Source organism: Catharus ustulatus, chromosome 7 (assembly GCF_009819885.2).
Source record: "Catharus ustulatus isolate bCatUst1 chromosome 7, bCatUst1.pri.v2, whole genome shotgun sequence".
Lineage (NCBI taxonomy): Eukaryota > Metazoa > Chordata > Aves > Passeriformes > Turdidae > Catharus > Catharus ustulatus.
Genome location: NC_046227.1, coordinates 26,596,497 through 26,624,016, shown reverse-complemented (window position 1 = coordinate 26,624,016; position 27,520 = coordinate 26,596,497). Strand labels below are relative to the sequence as shown.

The following is a 27,520-nucleotide window of genomic DNA, read 5'->3' as shown; positions in this document are numbered from 1 at the left end:
TGAAGCTCATTTTTTCTTTTTATTATCAATAGTAATACAAATCAGTTGTATTAGCATGATAATGAAAAGTGACCAGTTTTACAGACATTAAAAATGTTTGTGCAAGTTAGAGACAAAGCTCTGAAGCTATGCAGGGAAAAAAAAAATAAGAATTTACATTGGATAGTATAGCATACATAGTTTAGAGGCAGTTTTATTAAGTCTTGCAACCACAATCACTTCCTCTACACTAAACCTCTCACTTGGTGTTAGAGATAACACCTTCCCCTCCCAAGAGGAACACCTGCCATTTCCATGAAGTGTGGAGATTACGGTGAAAATCATAGCTTTTTTTTTTTTGTTCCTCTTCCCTCCTTCTCCCAACTATAAAGTCAACAGGAGGTGAACACTGCAACATATGCTTATAGCAATTAAGGAAAGCTTCTGGCTACATAAGCTCTGAGCTGAACTGATAACAGTATCCTCCTTTTGAGCAAGAATTGATAGACCTGTCAGGCCTAAGAACTGGGTTAATGCTTTGGAAAGCTTTAAAAAAAGATCTGGGTGAGCATTTAGTTAGATGCATTTCCCCCCTACACACCTGTTACTACATCCCAGATTGTAGTTTTGTACCTTAGACCTGAAGTATTCTTGAGCATTATACTTAAGCCAGATAGGACTCAACTGGAACTTCAGATGGTTATTAACATCTTACTTAAGTTTAATGCCCAGTAAATGTATGCATACATCTTTCTCCTCATCAAGCCAAGTGTTCCCCTAGAAATTGCATTAGAGGTGTATCAGTCTGTATAAGAATACATTTGGCACAAGTCATTGAAAACACACTTCATGCTGCGTCTGTACTCCCACCTGGAGAGATGCTCCTCTACAAGTCAAGTCTGCATTTGCAGTCCTGGAGTTTAACCTGCTGTTTTTTTAATATAATGACTTAGCCCTTGCTATAACAGGGGCTTGTTTGCTCTGCTCAAACCAGAAGGAAAACTGGAGCACTCGAAGCTAAGCCACATAAGGAAGATTGCACGTAGCAGTAAACAGTTCCCTGACTTCATGTTAAGCCATTGCGCAAGAATAATACTTGAATGCTTAAGTGCAAGTGCATAGTCAAGTCTTGCATGACCTCCAGCTGCAAATATCCAGTGACCTGCCTACAGCTCCGCTCCAGAATGATTTAACAGCACATTATACCAACAAAGAGGTCTTGGTTTTTAATTACTCAACATGCAAAGGTTGAGAGCATACCTCAGCTTCAATTCAGCCTTCAGTCTCCTCAGCTACAGCAGGGCCAACAGGCAGCCACATACCCCCTGGTGCCAAAGTCATTCCTTATTTGATGTACCTGATTCCCCTTACTCAAAGCTCCATTCACACTGCTCACAGGATGCTGTGCCATGTTATATTCACTCCACTCAACCCACCTGATGCTGATGTCCATTGATGTCCAGTGAAGCACACCTGGAAGCCATTCAGGAACCCCCAAATCATATTGTCCCTATTCAGAAGGGCATACATTCAGGCACTTCCACCATGAGGTGGAGGCAACAGGATTCCAGTCCAGGGGACCAATTTTATTGCCTTCCTGGTACAAGTCAGAAAGTTTGCTGCCCACTGTTCCAAAGCAGGCAAGGTAGCTGCTTTGTATATCGTGTTTTCAGCTTTATCTGGCAAATTAAACTGAGTTTGTCACAAGTACAGAAGAGGAACACTGAAAAGCTGCTCTATTTAGTCTCCAGGCCTAGTCTTTCTGGAGCAGGTGACAAGAACAGGACACTGAAGAGATGCAGCATCAAGCCATGAAGCAGCAAGCACCTTCTTCCAAGTAAGTCCACCTCAGTGGTGTAGCTTTATCAGTTGGAGAAAAATAACCTGAGTGAAAACAGCACATGTACTGTAAGAACAGGGAGAGATTTGCTGTTCTGAGAAGAAATTCATCTGTCCTATCACATACTGTCAGGTACTTTAAGACTAAAGAGAACAAAGGTCAAGGCATGCAAGTCTCTTGAGCCAATACAGCTGAGCTGCTCATTGTGAGCTTTGCTGAAATCATTATTCATACAGCAAGGACAGTTTATTCAGTTTTGTTAGACACATTTTACAACCCACCTCAGAGGGGCTTGACCTAGCTAAGTTTGTAATGTGAATTCAACTGTTGTTTATCCTTTAGGTTAATTAAGGACTTAACCTTTAAGTCTCAACTAAAACCAAACCTAAGTGAGTTGCCTTCCTCCAGAACAGGACATTCACTTGCTGTATGCACAATATACAGTCAGAAATGGACTTTTATTCACGGAAGTTCAAGAGGAAACTGTTAGATGTATTACTGCTCCCAGTGTCCTATTAGGTGCTTAGGCTTTAGACACAGGTGACATAGCCCAAGTGACAAGTTCTGTAAGCCAGCAGGCTTCCAAGCTTCTGCTTCAAAACACTGTTAGGTATTATGAAGCCAACTTCACAATTAATTACACTGTTCACAGAGAAGCATTTCCAGAGCTGGTTAACCATTCTTTCTGCCCATACAAGATAAGAGTAACAAAGAAGGAATTTAATTTGACAAGAATGAAGATTACAGCACCTTTTATTTAGTACAGTTTCCCCAATCCAATAAGTTGCCTGACAAGATGAACTAGTTATGGAAGACAATGAGTTTGTGGTAAGTCCCTGTGAAACCTCAGGTCAACAGAGGTTCTGATATAGATCACATCTTACTTTTTTTCAATGCTCAGAGATGGAACGCACAAAAGCAATCTAGTACATGTGAAAAAATATTCTTCAACCTCAAATTACAACACTAAGTACTCCATCTCAGGAAGAAACACCATTAGTTAATTTAGTGCTGCAGTGAGCTTCATTGAACAACCATTTAGATTACTTTTACCAAGCAACTGTGTTTTAAGCATCCAGTTACCAGCAAGATACAGTTGCTCTTCAAATTTCTCTATGTCTTGGAGGCAGAAGATAGCCATAATTCATTGAGAAACTCCACAACCAGAAGAGAGTTCTTTTCCACAGTGACAGAAGAGATTTTTGGCAACTGCACTTAATTTAAATTGCATCAGAAAGTTCATTTCATTCAGCTGACAACAGAACCTGCTAAGTACTGACTTTTCCACTTCTAGACTGTTTTTTCTGAGCAGACATGACCACCAGTGGATAACCAGAAGCAAAACTCAACATGTGCTAGGTTGCTGTGCATCAGAAACAGTACACATGAAATTAACAGTGAGTAATAGACGTGGCAACTGCTTAACTTCATTTGCTTTTTGACACTCACTAGCCAGCTCATCATTGAGAGGTAGCATATATGCCTCACCTAATCCAGGTCATGATTGTGTGATGGGACCCACCCTTATTATTTTCATCTTCAGCAAGACAGGAGACAGATGCAGATGTTCTCACTTTCCAACATTATCATTGTAAGTGTTCCAATACAAACATAACTGATTAAATCAACACCTATTTCCACTATTCCAGTACAAGGGAAGGGAAGGATGATAGATGTAGAATGCAATTGAGTCAAGACACAATACATGGAAGAAACCCAGGACAGCATTTCAGGGAGATGATGATAATACTATTCCTTTTGAAGAAAGGCTTACAGTCATTTTCTCACCCCATACCACTAATTTAAGGATGAGAAGACAGACCCCAGCAGGGAATGCATCTAGCCTGTATTTAATTTTTGCATTGCCTAAATAAGTCTGAATTCAGTCCATAGGCTTGATTCATGAATGCTGTATTGACTAAACAGAACACAGAAGAAAGTTTGTTTTGAGTTCTCTCAACTGTCAATTGCTATTTCTTACATGGAGTGTGGGGAAGAAGTCAGCAGATTTCAGTGTAAGAAATATCAGTGACAACTAAGAAAAGATGGAGACTCAAACCCTTTCCTAGGTGTCATCTAGCCTTTCTGCAGTTTGCACCATCAAGGAGGGCAGCAACAGCAGGAAAAAGTGTTTGAACCTGAACAGTTGTGCTTGTTAAGGCCAATAGAGGTTCAAGAGAAACAGAGAAACATTAGAAGGAAGTTAATACAAAAGTACTTTGTGTAACCAAACAGAAGGACTGTAGTTCTGAAACTATTTCTAGTTCTGAAAGTTGGAAGATGGAGCCCATTTCAGTTTAAGGAGGCAAAGGTTTTGTTGATACTGGAAATGGTTGCAAAGTTGTTTTCACATTTTGAAGGTGTGATATGCAAAGCAAAAGATAAGGGAGTCAATACAGACTTCCTTTCATGAATCCAGCCCTATATCCTTAGTGGTATTTTATCCATGCCACCTGTAGACAGATATTTACAGTTCCAAAGCATCACAGTAAGCAACATCTTTCTTTAAAGCTTTTCTTGTTCTTGCCACTTTTCTTGCCATTCTTGTCTTTGTTTTCTGACATTTTCTTTGCTCTTATTTCTCTCATTAAATCAAAGAATACCTAGGAGGGAAAAATAAAGAAAGATTAAACAAGATCAGCCACCAGAAATTACTGTATTCAGCAGCAAATAAAGACGTAGAACACACTGTACTCAACACAGCAAAAGACCTAATCACAAAGATTCCAGCGACAAACCCAACATCAGATTTATGTAGTGTGTCAAGAAGTGACAAAAAGCTGCACAATCTTACCTGGCTATCAAAAAAAATTCTCAAAACTATGTTATAAGAAAAATTCAAAGAATGTCATGCTTCCTTTCAGGTCTCTCTATTTTTTTCATCCAAAGTTTCACCCCCATATTCCTGATGTCTAGGTATATACCACTTAAGATGCAAGAGCTGTTTTGCTGTACAGTTATTGGGTATTTCTTTTTAGGATTATTTAAAAATAATTTTATTATTTAAAATTATTTTTAGGATTACAGAACAAGAGTTCAGCATTGCTCTGTGGAACTAGAGTGTGTTTTTTTCCAAATGGGGAACTCGCAAGTCTTTGACAGCTGGAAGCAAAACCATGCTAATCAAAAGTAGATTAGTTTATAATTCAAAACCCTCAAGTTTTATTCTGCCACAGTATTAACACACAATCACCAAAGAGATATATCTTGTCATACAGTGCCCCAAACAGTGTATACAGAGGATAATCAGTATGCCACATGAGCTAGCCAGTGAACACCTGTAACAGCAAATCTGGATCACACTCCAGACACACTGCTCCACTGCTGTTAATCCCAACTGATCAGAAAACTAGTCTAAATATAAAACAGGTTAAACATTCATTAGTATGAGACACTTACAGGAAAAAGCAAGACTAAATATTCATGCTTCACTCTATCACCCAGTTGCACTGTGACTTTTCAGTAACATTCTGCAAGTCAGAATGGTTCTTTACCAAACTGAAATTATGCCACGTCCTTAAAACCAAAAGGTCTCAATTAAGGAGTTTCATATTCTGCAGTTTTAATGAGAAAAGGAGCTCCTGCCAGTAACTTGTGCATCAACAGAATTTCCACTAGTGAACTCATATAGAAAAACAGGAAGCTGTCCAGAAGAACTTAAGAGTACATCTAGCTGCAAGTGTTTTTCATCCAAAGAGAAAACTGCTTAAAATTTGTAATCTTTAAACAGATGCATATTAGTAAGACACATTTGGAGTCCTTAGCTGGAGAAGTAAAAAGTAACCCTTTTCTTCAAGCAGTCCTCACTCCAAACAGAATAAAGAGGATGGAAAAACACTCCATGGTCATAATTAATTTCTTTTCTAGAATATCCCACCATCACTGTTTATGCAAGAAACCAGCAGCAGAATAACATGAGAATAACTGTCCTATATCACCAAAGACAAGTCAAAACAAGGCAGGGATCAGCAAAAAGTTCTTCTCACAATTCAAAGTAGTCGTGGCAGAAAACAAGAATACCAATTTTAAGATTAATCACACTACATGTAGCTTTATAGGGAAGGGGGAACAACTTCTCAGTGTCCATAGTTGGTTATTTATTGGTGTTACAAGAAGGACACACCTTACAAACAACATACTTAGGGAGTACTTAGAACCATTTACCCCAAGTATTATTGAAAAGCTATGGGTTCAGATACAAACAGTTAAAACAATAGCATTGACTTGTTCCAGATCTCAGCTAGGTATGTGCTTAAGTGTACACATTTCAGTAAGTTCATTGTTTTTTGTGGTTTTTTTTTTAATAAACTAGGCCTTCAGAAGCCAAACTGTGGCCTTGCTTTTGTCCCAGCAGGAGTCAGCTATTAAACAAATAGCAATGACCTAATTGAGCAGATGTCATCTTACCTTATCTACATTTGCTCTAGTTTTGGCAGAGGTTTCTACGTACTGCACTCCCCATTCTTCTGCCTTACTTCGAGCCTCTTCTACAGGCACTTGTCTGCGCTCCTCCAGGTCAGATTTGTTTCCCACTACCAGTAAAGGGATTTTATCCTCTTCAGCCTTCACACGCAGGATCTGTTCCCTAATGCACCAGGTATTCAAAATAAAAATATCTGTGTTAGTAGTAGCAACAAAACTCCCACACTTACATGGAGTGGATCAAGTGGTCTGAACATTATTAGTGTTTACAACTGGGTATTTCCCAACAGTTGGACACATACTTTAAAATTATTCCAAGATTAGCATAGTAATGCTATGGGCTTTACACTATTGAAAGCCTTTAACTTCCAGGAAGGCAGTTCTGCCATTTGGTTAGTGACTAATCAGGCTCTAGGAAAGAAGGGTATGGCAGAAGAGAAACTGGCAGCAGGAGTGCATATTTGAATGAGGAAGAGTACAAGTGCCATGTTTGCCAAGTTCCACCTTGGCATTCAGTCACCATCTTTAATTCACAGTCTGCATCACATCTCAGTATAGGTCTGGGCAATATCAAGTCTTTGCCAAGGCAGTAGGTTGCAAACAGCTCAGTAGCTGGCAGAGATCATTCCTAATGGCTACCTAAACTTTACCCAAAAGAGAAAGTTACTACACAATTCTGAACTAAAATGCAAGAACTTTCCTCCTTCAAAGACTCCAGGAAGATATTTGAATGGATTAACATATATAGCTAATGCAACGTATTAGTATGTACCAGCATCCAGGAAAGGAGATGGAGTGATGTTGCATACCAGTCTCAGTCTGAGCTATTACTGGGATAAAACACAAGTTGAAACCAGAGTGACACACGCTGCTGTCCATCTCGGATGCTGGAAGAACTCTATAACTCAAAACTATTTTTAGATGGCTTCATTTTGTTATGAAGAAGAGCTAAACAAGGCATGAGCACAGTGCTACACCCTCTCATCTCACTGAGTTATCATACTACTTTAGATGCCTGCATTTTCCAACTACAAAATAACAATGTAGGGAGAGTACATGAGACTCTAAAATAGCATTAACACTGAAGCAGACAATCTGCTGTTGCATTTAGCTGCACCTTCACACATTTTCAGATTACTGAAAGCAAACACCGAATGCATAGCATCAGCAGGAGAGCTAGAGTTTAAAGACAAACCTACAGTTTGTTCAGCATTCGGCTTTTTCTTAGCATTAGAATTCCGGAACCTAAAGGATCAAAAATACCAATCTGCAGTTTGGCCTGGGATGCTGCTGATACTACCCATTCCACACTCCTTCCTGGACCAAGGAGCTGGTTCTTGCATGTCAGCCTAAATATCCCCTTTAACTAATTTCACTATTTCTTTTACTTCTGAACCATTGAGAAGTAGAAGATTCTGCATCACAAAGCTCTTAGGCCCTTCTTGCCCATCTTCAAGGCTAGCATTGCTTTTTCATTGTTTTGCTGTGCTGGAGTCTTGAACCAACACACTGTTAACCTAGTTACAGAAGTCTGACAAAAAAACCAAACTGCCAAGATAAATACTCCTACTCTTTTTCATTCAAAGCCTTAAAACTTAACATTATATTTCACTTAGGCACATAAGCCAAAACCAAGTGCGTCCACTTGTCTCATTTTCTTTGTGTTCTTTGAGTGTTACTTGACCTTTTTCTCCATCTTAGATTAGGAAGAGTCCTAGTACTCAGTTCTGCAGTCCTGTAACAGTTGAACTGTTGGCTCCTTTCAGAGCTCCAGTTAGAGCAAACTGCTTGTGTGTCCCATGACTGTCAGCCTTCTGAAGCAGAACAAAGTCACAGAAGTATTATGTGACGAAGGAACAGTATTTTTAGACCTTGTAGAAGATTCTGTAGTCTTCCACTGCTGTTGAAACAGTACGATATGTTAAGAGCCTGGACCAAAGTTCTGGAGTGGAAGGGGAGTTTGCCTTAGCTTTAAGAAAAACCTAAAAGTAAGTGTCCTCAGCTACAGCACTTCCATTACCACTTAGTATCTGTTAACCTTGTACCACTGAAGCAAAGGGAACGTAAGGCAGACTGATAAAGAGCTTTTATTCTGACAAACATAAGGAACTCCTAAACGTTCCCTATACTTCGGGAAGTTTTCCTTCATGTTCCAGGCAATCTCCAGTTTACCTTCTACTGAAGCAACAGGTATTATCAAAAAGAATTACAACACTTGCCCTGAAGAATGTGGTTACATGGATTCTAGAACCAGAACAGTGGTTTAAATCCTTTCCTATTTATCCCCCACACTACACCAGCAGCTTCTGTGGTCAATCTGATGCTGATTTTTACATCAGAATTGCTAATCCCAAGAAGAAAAATGGAAGTGCTTACTACTATTGTGTGTCTTTCTAGGAATACGTCTGCCTACAATAGCAATGCTTGGCTGCCAACCCTTGTTTGGCATCAATCCATACCTGAGAGTGGAGGCTAATCCTTCCCTTCCTTAGAGCACCTGCTTCTAGCAGTAAGCAATACTGTGTCTGAAACCTGGCCAAAAGACAGACTTAATTCCAGAAGTACTCCTCTAAGATAATTAAACTTCACATCCATGAAGACTGAAAATTGGCTGGAATATGCCTGTTTTAAGAGTCCAAGAATCTGTTACTTGCCTGAAGTTGCTGCTGGCATAATGCACTCATAAGTTGCAGGCATGAAGACAACTAAAGCCAGAGGCTGAACACTGTGGTTTAGGTTATTGGTTACTGAGAGCAAAACGGTCAGCTGTCATTTTTATTGATCAAATGGTAACAGACAAAGAATAAAGAGTTGTAGCTTTCAGGCAGAATTGTCAGAGCAACACTGGAACTGGATAACTTCCCCTGCCTAGGAGAGAAGCTACTCACCGAAACTCTGCTGTTGCTGTGAAGGATTCGTGCTCTGTTATTGAAAAGACAAGAAGAAACCCTTCCCCACTGCGGAAATAGTTATCTCTGATAGCTGCATAATCCTCCTGTCCTGCTGTGTCCAGAATGTCTATCTGAACTTCTTCACCATCCAGAACTACTTTCTTTCTGTAGCTGTCAGCCTTGGTAGGTTCATAGTCTTCTACAAACTGACAAGAAAGGGATTAGTGTTTAGAATTACTGTCAAACAGTCTCAGTATTTGTCCATCTTCTTTCTTTCACTTCAGTGACATTTAAATTCCCCAAAACCTTCTCGTAGTTCAGTCAGCTACTAAGTTCCACCACCTTTTTTTTAAGTTTTACTATTAAAAGTAAATTATTTAAGCCTTTAATACATCAAAGAGCCAATTTGCTTAGTCAAGTTTTGCTACACAAAACACTGTTCAGCAACAGAGTTGCAGTATAAGTTACCAGTAATCTGCTGGCATTATCTAGATCTCCCACTTTAAGAAAATGCATTTGAATATACTTCAGGAACAGGTATCTGAACTTTAAACAGGTGCAGATGAGAGCATCCAGCTGCTGAACATAATTACACAGGCACATACTTCAGTCTATTCAGTATTGATCAGATCCATAAAGCCACTGCCAGTTCAACTTAGTTCAACATCACACATCCAGCAGAGTAGAGAGGTAAAGAGCCTCCCAGCCTCAGAACACAACAATTAAGCTGGCTGGCTTTCATTAATGACTACATCACCCATTCAGATACTTACACTACTATAGCATGTGTGGACAACCTACAGATAAATGCAAACTTTTGAATTACAGGATCGTGTATTCTTTCACATACTAGTGTGGGCTGCCTAATCTAGTTTCCTTTATACCAGCATGGAAGAATTCATGCTATGAACATACCTACTTCATCACCTGGCTCAGAATGAGCTAGAATGCTTGCTTCTGACTTCAGCCTTAACTGACCTAAATTACAAACTTAAAGTTCAACTCCAAGTAGCAACAGCTTCTATACACAAGCACCCGTACATTATGCATGATTTCTGAAGACTGTTCTTTCACAAATAAGCATCAATTTTGTCATCTTTAGCCAGAGATGTTCCCAGAGGGCACATCTCCCAGTTTTTTACATCCTTCTACTGCTAATTGGGTCATCAGGTCTTTTGCTCATCACATTTAGGTCCCCTGGCCCACACAAAAAAAAAAGCTGAGCAAGCCATATGAATTTGTACTTTAGAGAAGCTGAACTAAAGCTACTTACCTCATCATACATAAACTGAAGTGTGAGTGCAGATTTGCCCACACCCCCACTGCCAACCATAATTACTTTATGGAGGGCCAAGGAACTCTGGTTCTTGCTCTTGCTGGCAGCCATTGTCCTGCTTGCCACAGACGAAGTGCCAGGCAGCCAATCAGATCTGCAGAGAGAAGGAGCACAGTCACCCATCCATGGCATTGGTGACATCAGGATAGCATGCAGGTAAAGTGTCTCACAAGTGCTGAAAGACCAGATTAAAACCCTGCCCCACAAGCCTAAAGAATGGGCCACTCCAATATACTGGCACTCAAACCATGCCTAAACTATGACTAGGACAAGGCATTAAAACAAATACCTTCTATTTGTGACAACAGCATGATTAATGAAAGTGTCAAAGGTTTCTAACAAGCTACTCTTATTTGCAAACCCAGCCTACAAGACCACAGGGTAGATCAGTTTCTAAAGAAAAGCCCACTCTTTCTCAAACAACATGAAATTAAGTGGTTTTTATTGCTCTTGTTATAAGGCATTATAACTTTCTAAAATGTTTCTTTAATGTTGATACAGTTATATGTTAGATCTGCTCATAAGCAGAAATCTGGCTTTTGATCTTTTCCCTTCGTAGGCTAAGAAAACAGCAGAGATACACAGTAAATTGGCAGGAACAAGTTGCAAAAGCTTCTAGTAGAAAGTCTTATGATATGGCATTAGCATTTATTTTACACTCTTCCTGCCTTTTGATGCTGCAAATCTAATTTGCTTCAGAAAAAAAAATCCTGCTTTACTGAAAAAAAAATCTCAGTTCCTATTCTTCTCCCGATGTTGCTAAGCCATAAAGGAGTAAGCTTCAATAAACAAGCCCTAGCTAACAAGCCTCTGTTTGTGTGTTATGCAAGCCTAGTAATTAAATGCTGGAGGCTTCTTAAAAATAATACTGCTTCTTTTTTTTTTTGTTAGTTGGGTTTTTTTAAGAGTGGCTGGACACAGTAGTTGTACCAGAAGCACAAGCAGCAGCTGCCACACTGACTAGCACAGAGTAGGATCTCTAAGGTCAGCACACTGAAGATAAAAGCAGAAATAGGTGAAACAAAGATGTGTCACCAGTCAGGATTCCCACTCAGAAAAAAACCCAAATATGAGTATTTCAGACACATGATGTGTATATGGGAGATGGCAGGACAGAGACTCTTGTGTGCTCAGGGCACCACAAAGGACCCCAGCTGTTCATATCCTGGCAGAGAGCTGTAAGGAGACCAGCAGACCATTCAGAAAACACTGCTATAGGAAGTGGCTGTACCAGCCTTGATTTATCAGCACATTTTATTCCAGAAGCACAGAAGCAATGGGCCTTCCAGGAGTCTCAAATTTACCTGGATACAATTATTCTAGCAAAACACTGCAACTGCCACATCATCAAGTGCTACTCTATGGAAACAAAAGACCAACAGTAGAAGTTACTGAGTAGTATATTGGAAAAAGCTTCAGGACAACCCGCTGCTCTAAAGAAAATTAACAAGAGACTAAGGGATCATCAGCCTACAAACATGCCATAGGATTATTTAGCTTGGAAAGGGACCTTTGGATACTGCCCAGTCCAAACCTCTCCCTGGAAGCAGTTTGCTCCAAGCAATCCAGTTTATGTGGCCTGTGTTCTGAGACTGACAATTCCACAACCAGTCTGAACAACTGTCCTTGGAGTACACTGATAGTGACTGTTTTTTTCCCTTTGTCACAACTTGATGTTCTGAAAAGCAACAAATCAAACTAAGTTCTCATTGACTCGTGCATACAAGAACAAACATGCCAACAATCAAGAAGTGCCCTCAGGACAGCATTTTCAAACATCTGAGCAGCAGTATTTTTCCATGCAGAGTTTTTTGCTCACACCTGTTTGCTACATACATTTAGTACAACAATGCAAATTAATCATCTTTAAGTGCTCATTCTGGGATAAACACTGGTAAGTGAAGACAGATATTTTCCTCTATTATGTTATACATCAACTTTTATTCCTTCTCTATTATGTTACACATCAACTCCCTCATCCAGGACACTCCTTAGTACAGAAATGGGGCATGACAATTCCTACTTCTCCATAAATTCTCACTGTACAGCCCAAACACACTTTTGTTGGGGACAGTGAATTCAACCATTGCCACAGATACTGATCTTTAACTCTTAGTCACCAGAGAGGCAAGAGAAGAAGGGAACATTTCCCTGCCAGAGGAATGTGAAAAAACACAAAAGTTAGCATCTGAACTCCAGAAGTTGTTGCTTTGCCTATGGTCCACATGATCTAGAGATGGTAAACTAGAATTCTGCTTGCTTGGACATAAACACCCAAGAAACAAGAGCTACAGACTGGCTACACAATGAGATAGTTCAGAGATTTTAAGTGTTGTAGAAATAACACAGCTTGCTCTTAAATTGTAAAGAATGCTGTTTTGTCCTAGCTGAAGAGTAGTCTGGCTTTCACAGTAGTAGATAAGCTGCTTTCTGGAGTGTGACCATTAGCTACTTTTCAGTATAATTGTGACTGGTTTTAACCTGCAAGTATTCTTTTATCAGACATCCTAGCATTTTTGTAACTGTAGTGTTATCTAATACAAGGTTTTCAAATTAGACATTTTTCTGGCATCACAAACTTAGGGATATGTAATAGGGAGCAGCACTAAGTCCACTGTGCTATGCAACAACAATAAAGGCAATTTACTAATAGCCAAGAGAAAAGACTTCTCTGTCCTGTCAATACAAATACCACATCTTTACATGGACATGGGAAATGAATTGCTGTCTTTTAAGAAAAATACCAACACACTTGATTCAGTTCATCCTAAAGGTAAGTGGAGAGAATATTTAAATCCTTCCTTCTCTAGTCCACCCCAACAATAGCCTGTAGAAACTGCAAGGTCAGCCTTACCATATTACCTGATTCATAATCAAAGCATAATAATAAACTAAACCCACCCCATAGCATAAAAATTTACAGTTTGATTGCATCTAAAGCTTTTCCTGGCCAAGGTACTTGATCTTCCCCTACGGGGCTGTTCCAAATACCACTCTAACATTTCAGAGGATCAGGACTGTATGAAGCATGTGAATGCAGCAGTATGCTCACAACACAGACCCTGCCCAGTGTGCACTCAGTGAGGTCCCAGAAGCTTCACACAAAGCAGCTCTTCTTTGGTGGCACCAGAGGGAGTGTGGCCCCCTCCAGTCCAGAATAGCCAGGCAGTGCAGAGGCAGGAACAGAGGACAAGGCAAGGCTGAAGCAGTGTGACATAGATTAACACAGTCAGTATCAGTGCACAAGTACCAGTGCTTACAGAACAACAGGCTAACAGCACATCACTGGTTCAGAAAGGGGCATGGTGAGATTATAATAGGAATATCCTAATAAAACAACAAGAGAAGGCATTGGAGCCAACTGTTTGTTTATTTTTATCTCCACCTCTACAGCCCAAGAAACAGTTTATACAACATGGTTCAAAGCTCACATCTAACAGCTCCTTGAGGTTAAATAAAGTAAAAAAAAATTAAAATCTATTAACACAAGTGGAAGCTCTCTCCTCTGATATCTTTGAGTAGGCAAGGACGAATTTTCCTCCTATTCTGTACATAAAGCATCCTTGATGCAGTCAAGACACTAACTCATCTCTTAACAGAAAAACAAATTTTGGGAAATCCAACCACTTCTCAAAAAAGGAGCAGTGTCTGGAAGAACCTGTGACAACTGCAGTTGCTTTAAAACATTACTCAAGTCCCTTCAGTTTAAGGGGCATTGATTTAAGGCAAAGGGTCTTACTGCATCTGCTGAAGAGCTCACTCTGTGTAGGTGTCCAGACATGACACCTAACACTGTGGTAAGATGCCTCCACTCCCCTACTGCTTTTTACCTGCTGTTTGGGCAGCTTACTTCCCAACAAGATTCACCCTCCTCCGACAGGACAAGAAGCAATCCATTGGGCAGTCAATCTATTTAATAATTTCCATCTGTCATTTTACCCTCAGATTTAATGACATCATGTCAAACTCCATATGCTAAGTAAGCTATAAAAAAACCCAGATCCCAAACCTTCTGAAAGTTTATTTGGGGGAGTGAGGTAGGGGAGGTGGTTTCTTCTGGTTACCACACATCCTGCTTTGAAACAAAGTGCTAGACAGACCTCATGTCAGAGAATAAACTTTTTCTAGCAGTCTTTCTTCTTTAAGAAAATAGAAGTAATTTCCTGTTTCATCTGTTTTAAAAGATAAGGATTAAGTCACTGACTTGATAAGGCTGCATTTATTCTATAATAGGTAAAACACAGCCTTATGCACAATAGGAGCTTTGTGATGCTGGTGAAAGATGCTCTTCAGATCAAGAAAGGAAGGTTACACCAGCCACAGGCTGCCCACATGAAGAATGGAATCTACAACTCAAACCATAAGAGTTAATCAGCTGTTTTGATTTAGACTTCTGAAGATCTCTACTTGGCCACAGGACTAATCAAATCATGCCACCTTCAATTTAAGATATCTAGCCCTAAACTCACCAGCTATTTCAGCCTTCCCTTGTCTTTCTTATCTATTTAGATTACAATTTCTGCAGGTTAACTAAAGCCCTCTGCACATTGTTGTGTCATTCTTGGCTGGTCCCTTGAAACTGAGCACTTCAAGGCAATTGTTTATAAACACCTTAGTAAACTGCTTTTTCTCCACCCTCTCCTCAACCTAAACAGTAAAACTGCTCAGAACACAGTTTACAAACAGGACTGGTTTACCTAATACCAAGATTCAAAGACTATGACTGAATAGCTACACCTATTTCAAACCACATCACACTTTCATATCCCTGTTTATTTCACATGCATTAAGACACAACAGCTGCAGAACAGTTAAAGGAAAAAGCTCATCACAAGAAAGAAACCTTGCTACAGTTCATCCAAGTACATAAGGAAAAAAAAGAGAAGCTTCACTAAGTCTACCTGTTCTCCAATAAATATTCTGCTGCCATAATAAAAGAATCAATTAAACCCTTTGGAAGGTCTCAGAAATTGCTGCTAGTTCTTCTATTCAGTTTGAGATTTAAAACTGAAATAAAGCTCTAAGCTCAAAATTGCTGAGATCAGCCCTTGTTCTCTTGCTGTGCAGCTGATATCTTTGGACATTTCTTCTCATTGCTATCCTGCCACTGAAAGCAGCCATTCTTTGGATTTTAAAACAGGATTCTAGAAACCCTTAGCCCAATAGCTTGACAGAGGAGCTTTGTTAAACCCTTCAGATACCTACTTTTAAAGGAAAATCTGGGTATTCAACCTATTATAAAGACTTAAATATGATGTCATCAAAAGCAAGCACAGAAAGAACAAGATTTTGCAACAGTATTTTAGTGATCCTCATTTATAGAATATGAATTAGAGGCTTTGAAGTGTTTGGTTCTGTGATATGCCCACAAGAATGCAGTCACAGAAATTCCCTGGATCACAAAACTAATTAACAATCTCACTGAGCTATGAACTGTAAGAGCTCCTTAGCCATTCTGAGGTTACCCAGAAAATATTTAAGTACTGAAATTCCATTAGCTTTCAATGGACTGTAAATGCTCCAACTGGTAATTCAACTAAAAAATCCCATTTGAGATTAAGTGGCATATTTAATGCCACTGAAAATTTTAGGATATGCAGGCTGAAAAATTACAAATGCTACTCTGTCCTCTTTTGCTGTGCTAATATCTTACCTCTTGGCATACAGCCAGTTAATGGTTTCCAAGCTAAACAGAGATCATTTTGCATTTGGTAGAAATTCCTGCTTGGGATATACTCATATCCTTCTCTATGTAATGCTAGACTTTTCTACCTTCTCAGTAGTCCTTATAGATTTTTTCTGTGCCATTTTTAATTGGATCAAGGAATTCATTCAGCTTGAGATGTCTCACAGAGCACATTGGGGCAGTTTCACAGTCCCCATTTATATCACCCAATGCTGCCATCACCATCCTCTGTCCCTCAGTGCCCTCTTCCTTGCCCCTGGCTGTTCCAGCCCATCTCCTGCAGTGGAGCCATTCAGCACAGCCCACTGGGCCTGCCAGTCATCTGCAAAGCCACACACACCTCAGTGCTGACGTGAAAGGAGAAAACAGTTTGTGCAACTAAGGCCAAAGAAGGTGAAACTACAGCAGCCCAGCAGTTACTTATATTGCTGCAGAAACAGGGCAGTTCCCTGACCCTGTTCATGATTCACTCCTTAAACAAGAGGCAGCCACCACCCTGCTGCAGTGGCCAGGTTGAACACTGGAGTGAAACCCAAGCCTCACATTTGCTTTTGGTAATCAGGTATTTTTCTCTCCCTAAGATACAGCAGTAGACTTGCAGTTGCCACAACAAGGGAACAGGAAACTCTAAAGATATTTTGAAAACTTAATACTTATATATTATCAGGATGAAAAGTAAGAATTTAAGGCAAGGAACTACTTTATTCTGTACTCATGAAAGGGTCTAACCTCTTTATATAGGCTAGATTCTTCTTCAAAGTGGTAACAACCATATCCCTAAATGTTACAGGAAAAAGCACAGAATAAATACATTTACTTGATACACTGGAAGTTACATCACAACAGTTTCAGTCAATTATTATTAGTTACTAATCCTGCCTAAACCCCCCAGAATTGTGTGTACCCTTACAGACATTGGCTGTCACAAATATGCTCTGGCAGGAGCTACACACACACTGCTAACTAAGACACACACGAAGCAAGACCAGCACTAGCAAGTTCATCGTGTTACAATAGTTAAAGGCCAAACCAGAACCTGAAGCCAAGCTCATTATTATTCTCCATCTCCTACAAGGCTGGAGAAATGATAGACCCAGATTGAAGAACCATTTCAGTTCAGAATTGTTTTTCATCAAATGAATCAGACTGGAATACCTGCTTCTGTAAGAAAGACTGCAGGCCGTGAGATGAGCTTGTACTGCAGGAGGGACCCTAAACTTGCCCATCTGGAAAATATCAGAGGGAGTATAAAAGCAGTATTTTTAATATAGTTGTGATCAGGAGTCCTCTCTGCATGCATGAAGAGGACACAGATATCACACTAGAATACTCTAATGGTATCAATAGCATCAGCCATCAACCACTGGATACCAGCCAATTAGGATTAAGAATCCCTACTAGTGACCCTGGTCTCCATACCATATCTTACTTTTCACTATTCCACACATTTGCATGCAAAACCATCTCCAGCTCTTCACTTAGACTAAAAAAGTTTCATAAGATCAAGTGGTTTTGAGAAGAGTGGACTTAGTATACAAAGTATTTTTGGCACCTACAGTTATGTAGAACAGGAAGAAAAAGAGACTCTCAGGTGAATCTCTCCTTTAACTGATCACTGTCCTTGCAGCCTACAAAGTCTAGCATGCTGCTCTTTCCAACAGGTTATAGTTAGACGTGGATAATTCCATCTTTTAAGGCTCTGTTCAGATCTGGACCACCACAACAGAGATCCATTTTAAATACAAAATACCTGTATATATTTCCCACAATCCCCTTTCATCCTTGCCAAGGACAGCCAACTCTTCTCACAAGTTTTCAATATGCATCAGTGCAGCTTGAAAAGCAAATCTGACTGCATTTATTTTACTTTTCTTACTAGATGAAATTTTTAATATATGCCCTCTCACATCATTCAATACAGGACTATTCTAGATTACTCATTACAAATAGATAGACATTCTCTTACACATCACCAGTAATCTCAAGGCAATAACCTTGCTAAGAATAATCTTGATGTCTAAGGAAAACTGGAACTAAATCCTGTCCGAGTCTGTAGCAAGATTGCAACCTTCACAGATTTAGTCACAGGAAAGAATCAGTCTGATCAGTTGCACAGAAGAGCAACATTTTAAAGCAACCCTTTAAAACTCAGATCTTATGCTGAAGTGAAATACAAGCAAATCTATATCCCTGATCCTGAGGAATTTAAATATCTGAGTTTGTTCAGGGTGTTTTTTGGAGGAGTGTTTGGGGGTTTTTTTTGTTTGCTTGGTTTTGGTTGGTTGTTTATTTTTAGAATTCCATCAGAGGGAAAGAAAAATAGTCAAGTAACTTGTTTCTGAGCAGTAGCTCAGAGAAGAAAAAAGACTTCCCTCACAGTGCTTTTAAGGCACTGGAGCACACCCTCCTCCCATCCCCCACAAAAATCACATACATCTATGTTTAAGTAAATAAAGTTTCAGTGTAATGCTATAAAGCTAGTGCTCTTAATAGCCAGGTATCAACAGTATCAAGAGATTGTCATTGCATGTAGGCAGTACAGTTATAATAATCACCTCACTGCTGTGCAGAGAGCATGCAAGCATCATAGTTACTTAGAGTTTTATGGGGAAAAAAGTAAGAAACCACTCCCCACATTATTTTCATACTAGTCAGTACAGAGCTACTACAGTGTATGTAGCACCAGATACAATATACTCTTTATTTCAGCAAGATGGTGTTACCTGAAGAGAAAGCCATAAGACAGTAGTGCCATTACAGCTAAAACCACTTCTTCTGTAGGGAGATATCTAGCCAGACCTCTCCAAGTACTTTCAGAAAGCCTCCAAGTCTAATATTAACACTCAGACAGACTACAGCAGAGAGGGATCTACCACTTTGCTCTTACCCTGCAAGATCGTGCTAGAAAACCTGATAGAAATCTTCTACAAGCACAAGAATTGAGTCAATACCATTAATCAGTATTAGTATGGTAAGAGTTTGTCACTGTGGTGATAACAGTCTAGTTGCCTAATTACTTAAGGTGAATTATGACACCACTTCACACTAGTTAATTTGGCTCATACCAGAAAAGTGAAACTCAGGCAACAGCCTTGTTCAACAGCCTCACTCCCACTGACTTGCAAAGTGCATTTCAACTCTACTTCCTCTGAAAGCTCACTCATGCAGAAACATGCCCATCTTTGATACACAGCATACACAAAGTCCACCAAATCACTAAGAGACAGTGGTGACATTCTTCAGATAGTTAATCTCATACCAGTTTTTAACTGGCTCTCCAGGAGCCTAAAAAATACAACAGCCAAGTCAAACACCTCAGATCACACAATCAGTGTCTTAAGTGGCACAGTAGAGCTCAAAATAACCAGAGTCTTACCTCAGTACCAGGTTACAACATGGTCTCAGTTACTTTAGTGAAAAAGTTGCAACTATATAATCCACAGGAAAGTTATCCCTACCACTGATTTCGCAAATTCCAACAAATTCCAATTCAACCCAGAAGTGTACTACAGAGTTGCAGGAGCTCTCACTACTGTTACCCAGTCCTGGGGCTGTCAGACCCAGCCCATTGGTCTCAAACATGGCAGCAGACACTGCAGACAGGCCACAAGCTGCTACTGTTGTTCCCCCAAAGGATATAACTCACTAGATCATGCTTCCCTAGTGAACTGGATGTCTGGGATAAATCACAAGTCCAAACATTATTTAGGTAATAACAGCAGAAGCTGTCTCTGCCCATACAATTACATTCCTTGCTCACAAACTCAAGTTAATGTTTTTTCATGCTCACATCTCCATTTGGGGAAATGTAAGCCACTGTTGAGACCATATACGATGCAGATAGGCAAGCAATAACCTCCCATCCTGAGCTCACTCAACCACAGAATCCCAGCTCCCTAGGACTACTCAGGGATCATCTTCCTACAGCCTATGAAAGTACTTTCACTATTTTAAGCACTTCACTGAGAGGTTCACAGATGTGTACTCTGAGTTACTAAGCTCCCTCAATCAGGCAACATCACACAAGTGCCAAACACTGAACCTTTCCCTCCATCTTTCAATCAGTGCATTTACATCACAGAAAGCAACAATTTAGTACCCATAATTCAGCTGCTGTGTTAAGTCACCTTTAAATAGATTTCTTTACTCCAGTTTCCACAGTCAGGTAGAGTGAATACCATACCAAGGCATTCTGCACATGCAAGAAGCTGCCTTTCTACTGGACTAGGAGCAAATGTTTTCAATAGACAGTATTCCAGACTACTGTATTCATACACTTTATACCAAACCAAAAGCAGTATTTCTATCTTCAAATGGGAACTGGATTATTACACCAGTACAGGGGTCTTATGCCAATTTCAGTATCCCTATAGTTAAGACTAAAAAGCTGTGGAGAGCTTTACTTATGGGAGAAGTGATATCCTTGGTCTCCCTCTGGAGTGCTGTGCCTACCACTATAAAAGCATTTGTAGCCAAATGTGTGCTTTCCAACACAGCCTCCAGAGTGCCGTAGAATGAAGAGCGGCACTATATAACATGCCTGGTAACTCTGGGTTTGGGTGGCAGTCTATTAACTCAGAACCACTTGACTTCCACACAGAGAATTAGGACACATTTAGTTCAGGACACTTCCCTTTATGACCTAGCAAAATGACAGGTCACATGAACATACAGAACTAGTGCAGAATATAAACTGTACATTTATTCTTGTGTGCTCCTGGAGACGTTTCCTATCTCTGCAGAGCACTTTACCAGAATAAAGAAAGTACTATTCTGAAACACAGCCAGCTCATCTCACAGCTCCTGCCTTTCCTGGGAAATCAGCACAACAGGGTGCACCCATACACTAATGCATGCAGCACAGGGAATAATCTGGAGACACTGGGGGTCTTTGTGTAGCTGCAGAGGTTAGAACCTCACTGGGATTAGAGAGATGAGCTGGGATAGCTCTCATGGTTACAGTGCTGCTGTGTGGATGGCTACAGGCTCGTTAGGATAGCAAGGCAGGATAGCTGTCTTTCCCATGAGAAAAGCTGGAGTGCACAAAGCTCTGCCTAGAGATGATCTTGGACCAGTTTATGGGTCAGGAGTGCACAGGCAGCAGGAGGACTGGACTAGGCAGTCTTCACAAGTGTCTTCCAGCCTCAGCAACTTTAAGTCAAGTCTGTGCCCAGCAATGCAGTTGCTACAAATCTTATCTGTGGGAAGGCCCATTTTTCAACTAGCACAAGTAGTACAGCAGAGCTAGAAAACTTAAAGCAAATCTATCATGACTAACACTTAATTAGAAACCTTATCTAATACTTATTTACAAGAGCATAACAGGTTCATGTTCTGCTATTGCCCCTGTTATACTATTATACCAAATGATATTAGAAGACAGTTGTGAATACTTAAGGAATTGAACAAGAACACTGCAGTTTTACAAGCTAAATGAAGATAACAATGCACAGTATCACCACCAATTGGTCTGCCTAATAATTTTTTGTTTCATTCCATTAAAACTTCAGAACAGATTCAACCAATAAAGCCTACTTTGAATTTAGTCTGCCTTATAAGACAAAAGTAAATTTCCAATGCCTGCAAAATTGTTTAAAAAATTAAATTGACTCCTAAACTGTGTTTTGAAACATGATAAAGTACAAAGAGAGACAGGAATGTGTGCTTTTGAAACACCATTTCCCTAAATTTCTTGGCTAGTCTATTTTATGACATGGTAGATAAAAGCAGAAAGCTGCCATAAAAGTCAGCCAGTGAGACTTCTTGGTAAGTACACTAATGAGAATTCCTTACCTACCCCAAATGAGATCTCACAGTAAGCCAAGAACACTAAATAGCTGAAGAATACCATCATGGAGAGGAGTTTCTTACTGCAGCAGCAGTTTAGTGGAAAGGCTGTATCACAGATCACCACATACTTTACAATTAATTCATTTTAATCAGGGAGCAGCTTCCCCAGTTAGCAAAACCACCTCTTTTCTGGGAAGCTGAGGCGACTGGCATGCAACTTGATCTAAAACTACTTTACTTGTTAAATATCTGCTTTAGACTGGTGCCCAAGACAGCATCCTCTGGAGCAGGGTAGACTAACATCATAAAACACCTACTTTTTAAAAAAAGCCACTTTAGTGTATGTTCTGCAGGATGAAGTCCAGGGTTCAGGTAGTTCCTACAAATAATCTGTTTAAGTGCTTTGTCATGTTAAGTATAATCTTGTCATGCAGTACTTTATAACAATCTTGTTTATAAAGTGGGATTCTTTTCTCTGTTAAACCTGTGATTCAAACCACCAGCTTAGGAAAAAAAAATCATCAATATTAAATCCAAGTTGGAGACATTCTTCAGTATGTCCATCTACCATACCCACAACAGGGACTAGTCTAGGTCTGCAGTACTCCTCTGAAAAATAATATTTCACTACAGGTAAAAATATATACAGAAAGAGCTATAAACCAGAGAAATCATAGTATCTACTTAATTCAGCATGTTCTCAGCTTTCCAGTTCTATGCTTTGACTTCAGATTATTTTGACACATTTTGAATTTAAGAAGAACATATTAAAAACTCCAGTTTCGCTGCATTATTAGTGGCCTAAAACGTTTCACACTAATCACTTCAAATGACAGCAACTCTAATTCACAAAGTAACAACTGACAGGATTAAGACTTTAACAAATGCTTATAATCCCAGAACTGCTTTTTTCTGTCTTTGACTTGCGATCCAGTAAAGGTTTCTAGTCAGGACTGCATTTCCATTAAGTCTCATATTCGTGTAATCAACCATTATTCCTTTGTCAACAGCTTCAGAAGGAAGGCTATGGGCTCAAGGTTCCACAGAAAACAGTTGAAGTTCTAAGCAAGCACTTTGTTATCATAAAGAATCAAGTAGCTACTTGCACATAAGCCTAAATAATATTCTCACATTACACAACTCCATGACTTTGATTTTGACAGGTCTTGAAAAATACATTTGCACATCTCAAGCACAAGAGACAAAACAGATCCTCTAACATTATTATTAAAGCAGTATTTGGAAAAACATGAAGAGATAAAGTATGAGTTATACAGACTTGCTTACATGACAAGACAATTTGATATTTCTGGGGCAGGCATGGAGGAAAGTTGGTTAGTTCTATTTAATGGGCTAAAATCTACCAACAAAGTGATGGTTCCTTAGCAGCTATTAACAAGGACTTTTAAAACACATGTTCCTTAGCCTCTTATCAAGAAGCAAGCATCAACTGCATCATACAACAAAAGCCACAAAATTGACTATTACCACCAGGACAGTGAAACAGCCAGGACCGTTTGCTGACCTTGCTGTTCCAAGCATAGCAGGCAACAAGCAATAGAACTTTATCACCACTGCTTGACAGTGATGCAGAACAGTTAGCAGAGACATGGGGCTCGAAGGTGGATGAAGAGAGAAAACCTAAAAACTGCAGGTTTCCATCAGGAGGATAGTATTTCCAAATCAAGACAGAATGAGTTTGACAATATAAGTTGCTATATAACCTGGCTGATAATTAGGAGCAGCACCTCTCCTAAGTCAGTCATGCAAAGTTACTTGAAGGCAGGCACACAGAGAGTGAAAAGCAGCAAGCACCTACATTTATCTACTTTTGTGGCCACCCCAGCCACTGCCTTTCACTCAAATCCCTGGACACCACTACTACTATCCCAAGTTTCTTGCTCTAGCAACAGGCACAAGACACCTACTGACCTCAGGCACTGTTTGGTTTGATACCACTGAGCACTTGCATTCCCATGGGTGCTTAGTGCCTGCACAGCTGTCATGAGAAACAGGCTCCTTCAGTACCCCTGCTAAGAGAGGCTATTAATTCACATGAATTCCTTGTGTAATAGAAAGCAATTCATTTAATCAGTCACATGGAGCTTGAATCTAGTTAGCAAGAAATGATTGCGTTAACGTGCAATTATCCACTGCATGGAAAGTGAACAGGTCTACAGGACAAGAACAAACTATGAACCAGATTCCCAAATCATGATGCTAAAGCTTGTTCTGCTGTTTCATGTGGTCACTTCTGCTCTGTTCACAAGACAATTTTGTTCCATGTGAGGCCTGGGCACCAACGCTGCCTAGAGAAGCAAACAATTTTATCCAGTATTTTCTCAAATGACAGTAAGTGCAAAACCAATTAAGCAGCTGAAAAAACTTAAGGGCCCAAATGAGGCACTAGATCACAGAAACTAGAGACCATCCAGGATTTCAGTGTACACATCCAAGTTGTCCAGGCAATGTCCCATTGCTACTGATTTGATTTGATCAAAATGCCTCAACCACTCTTCTACCCAGATTTCCAGTACCACTGCACTGACAATTAGAGACAAGTTTGAGAGTTTTAAAGGATGGCCAAGAAAGGATATTGTCTGGTCAAATTAAGCTTTCAGTTAAGAGCCTTTGTAAAGCATTCCAGTTAAATCTTTAGACTAGAAATTCCTCTGGAACATATATACATAACACTAGCAAAAATAGGTCAGCTTTGCTTTCTTCTTTGCTTGAAGGCATGCAAAACAGAATCAAGTTGAACTTACTACAAAAGAAGTGAAAATAAACAATTTACTACTAAAAGTCTAACGTAGGAAAGTTGTTTACAGCACTAGTCTGAAGGCTGTTTCACTCCTAAATTAAGTATTTAATAGAGGAAATAAATGCAAAATATTTCATCAGGGTAAGTTGGTATCATCTGATCATAAGCAAAAATCAAAATTATTTAAATTATTGTGATTTATATAAAGTAGTAAAAATTATTCTAGCAAGACTGCTACACATGAATAAGTGCAAAGATGCTATTGTCAAGTAAGATTGAGCTGTTGCTATTAAATTCTCAGTCATAAAATTATTTTCAGTCCTTCAAGCAAATCACTTCCAGCCTGCTTCCGAGTTGTTAGTTCCTACACTTTGACAACTTTAATTAGGGATAGGGAGGTGCCTGTCCTCATCCTAAGAGGTAAGTGATTTTCAGGAAAAAGTTTTTTTTAAAATGTCTTAAACGCTTCCTGCCCTTCAGAAGATAAACAATGATCTTGGAACCAGAGAAGTAATATTAGAACGGTTAAAAAAAAAAAAAAAAAGGCAAAACCCAATACTACTCCAACTACACACTTCAGCTTTGAAAATGGCAAGGCTACTCCTTGTGTAGGTGCAGTTTCCTCTCCCCTTACACCATGAAGATACCCAGGCACAGTCAGGGCTAAGTCTCCTGTTCTCAGAACAGAATGGATTCAACAGGGCTCCAGGAGAATTACTGAGTTAGGCCTCCACCAGCTGCTCAGGAAACATGACTGGGCTGCTTTGTCTCACCTCACTCCCTGCCCTTCTCCAGGTAAGGTCACGCTCAGACACCACCCTCCTCTTTCTACCAGATCTACACCGGTAAGGCTGCAGGGAGGATAAACACGGGCACACAGAGAGAGAACCTACCCAGATAAAACAAGATCCCCCAGGAACTTCTGGCTCAGCTGAGACCGACAGCATCCCAAACCCTCTGTTTATCTTCCACAAACGAAACGTTATCACTTATCCGAGCGCACCAAGGGAAGGCAGGGCAGTCTGACTAAGGCTCAAGGCCAGCTCCTCCTCGCCCTTTCTCTCCCCCACGTCCCACTTGTAGACAGGAGCCACAGCGGTCCCGGCTCCACCTCAGCCCAGCGCCACCGGCAGCCGCAGGAGCGGCCGAATCCACGAGCGGGGCCTCTCGCCTCCCACTGCGGCTCCCGCGCAGGCCCGGCGCTCCCGCCTGCCCCGCGCTCCCCTCGCCCAGCCCCGGCGCTCTCCCACGGCCGAGGAACCCCCGGCACGAACCCGCGGGGCTCTCCTCGCCCCACGCACCGGGAGAGAGGGGCTGCCCCGCACCGCCGGTGACACCTTCCTTCCTTCCCTCTCCGCAGAGAGCGGAGACCGGGCGCTCAGCCGCATCCCCAAGCTGCGGCCAGGACTGGGTGACTCCCGCCTGCCTTCACCGAGGGCGCGGGGCCGGGACGGCTGAGGCCCCCACAAGCCCGGGGTTGGGAGATCCCGAGGTCGCCGCTCGCTCTCACCTGGGGGCTAAGGCCCGGCTCCGCACGGCGGCTCCAGCCCGGCTCCCGTCTCGGCTGTGCCCCCCGGCCCCGCTGCTCCCGCTGCCGCCGCGCCCCGGCTCTCATTGAGGGGGCAGCGCCGCCGCCCGCGCGCCCCCGCCGCGCACTTCCGCCCTCGCCGGCGCCGCTCCCGCCGGGCCCGGCTGCCCGCGAGCGCGCGCCCGCCCGTCGGTCACGTGGTGCCCACGAACCAATCAGCTTGGGGGGCGGGGCGGGGCCGGGGGAGGGCCGTGAGGGGCGGGGCCGGCGGGTGAGGGATAAAGTCCCGGTGTGAGGGGCCGAACACCCCGGTGTGAGGGGCCGAAGGTAGTGGGAGGGGTCTGCCCGCCCCACGACAGCCTGTGTCTGTGCCCCCCGAGATCTGTGTAGAACCCCACCGGGCGGCTCAGCCCATAAGCTTCGCAGGCTCAGTTTGACCCAAAAGAATCACAGAATCATTTAGGTCGGAAAAGACCTCTGGGATTTTCGAATCCAATCTATGACTAAACACCACTATGCCAATTAATCCATGGCACTGAGTACCACGTCCACTCTTTCCTTAAACACCCCAGAGACGGTGAGCTCACCACCTCCCTAGGCTGCCCATTCCAATATCTAATCACCCTTTCTCTAAAGAATTTCCTCCTGATGTCCCACCCAAACCTCACCTGGCGCACCTGAGGCTGTGTCCTCTCATCCTGCCCCCGGTGCCTGGGAGAAGAGCCCGACCCCACCTGCTGCAGCCTCCTGTCAGGGAGCTGCAGAGAGCGAGAAGGGTCCCCTTGAGCTCCTTTTCCCCATGCTGAACATCCCCAGCTCCTCAGCCGCTGCTCACAGTCCTTGTGTTCTTGTGCTCCCACCCCTCACCAGCCTCGTTTCGCTTCCCTGGATCCACTCCAGCACCTCGATGTCCTCCCTGAACTGAGGGACAGAACGGGACGCAGGATTTGAGGTGTGGCCTCACCAGTGCTGAGTGCGGGGGCAAGAGAAGTTAGGAAGGGCTCTGTCTTAAATACATCACGTATTTTAGTGCAAATTCTACCAACGGATACAGAAATTACGTCTGAAGTCAGAATGGAAATGACCCTGATTTGACTCATAAGGGTTGGGAGTACTGAGTGCTTTATTAAATCATTGAGCTGCAATACTGTCACATGTGTGCAGCACGGAGCAATTTTCACTGCTCAGGAAAAGAAAATAATGGCTGTTGCTGTATTTACTGTGATTATTTCTTCAAGTCTTTATCAGTTCCCAAATCCAAATTCTCTCTGGCCATCTCTTATGTTA

The 27,520-nt window shown here is 41.3% G+C and overlaps 1 protein-coding gene across 1 annotated transcript; it reads right to left on the bottom strand.

The window, feature by feature from the left end:
- On the bottom strand, window positions 1–26,309 carry RALB (RAS like proto-oncogene B). Its single transcript, XM_033064020.1, has 5 exons — window positions 26,216–26,309; window positions 10,406–10,562; window positions 9,130–9,338; window positions 6,227–6,404; window positions 1–4,422 (listed from the first exon to the last, which is right to left on the bottom strand). Exons 2-5 carry the CDS (start codon window positions 10,517–10,519, stop codon window positions 4,303–4,305), a joined length of 621 nt encoding a protein of 206 aa, XP_032919911.1. The 5' UTR covers window positions 10,520–10,562; window positions 26,216–26,309; the 3' UTR covers window positions 1–4,302.
- Window positions 26,310–27,520: the final 1,211 nt, after the last annotated feature.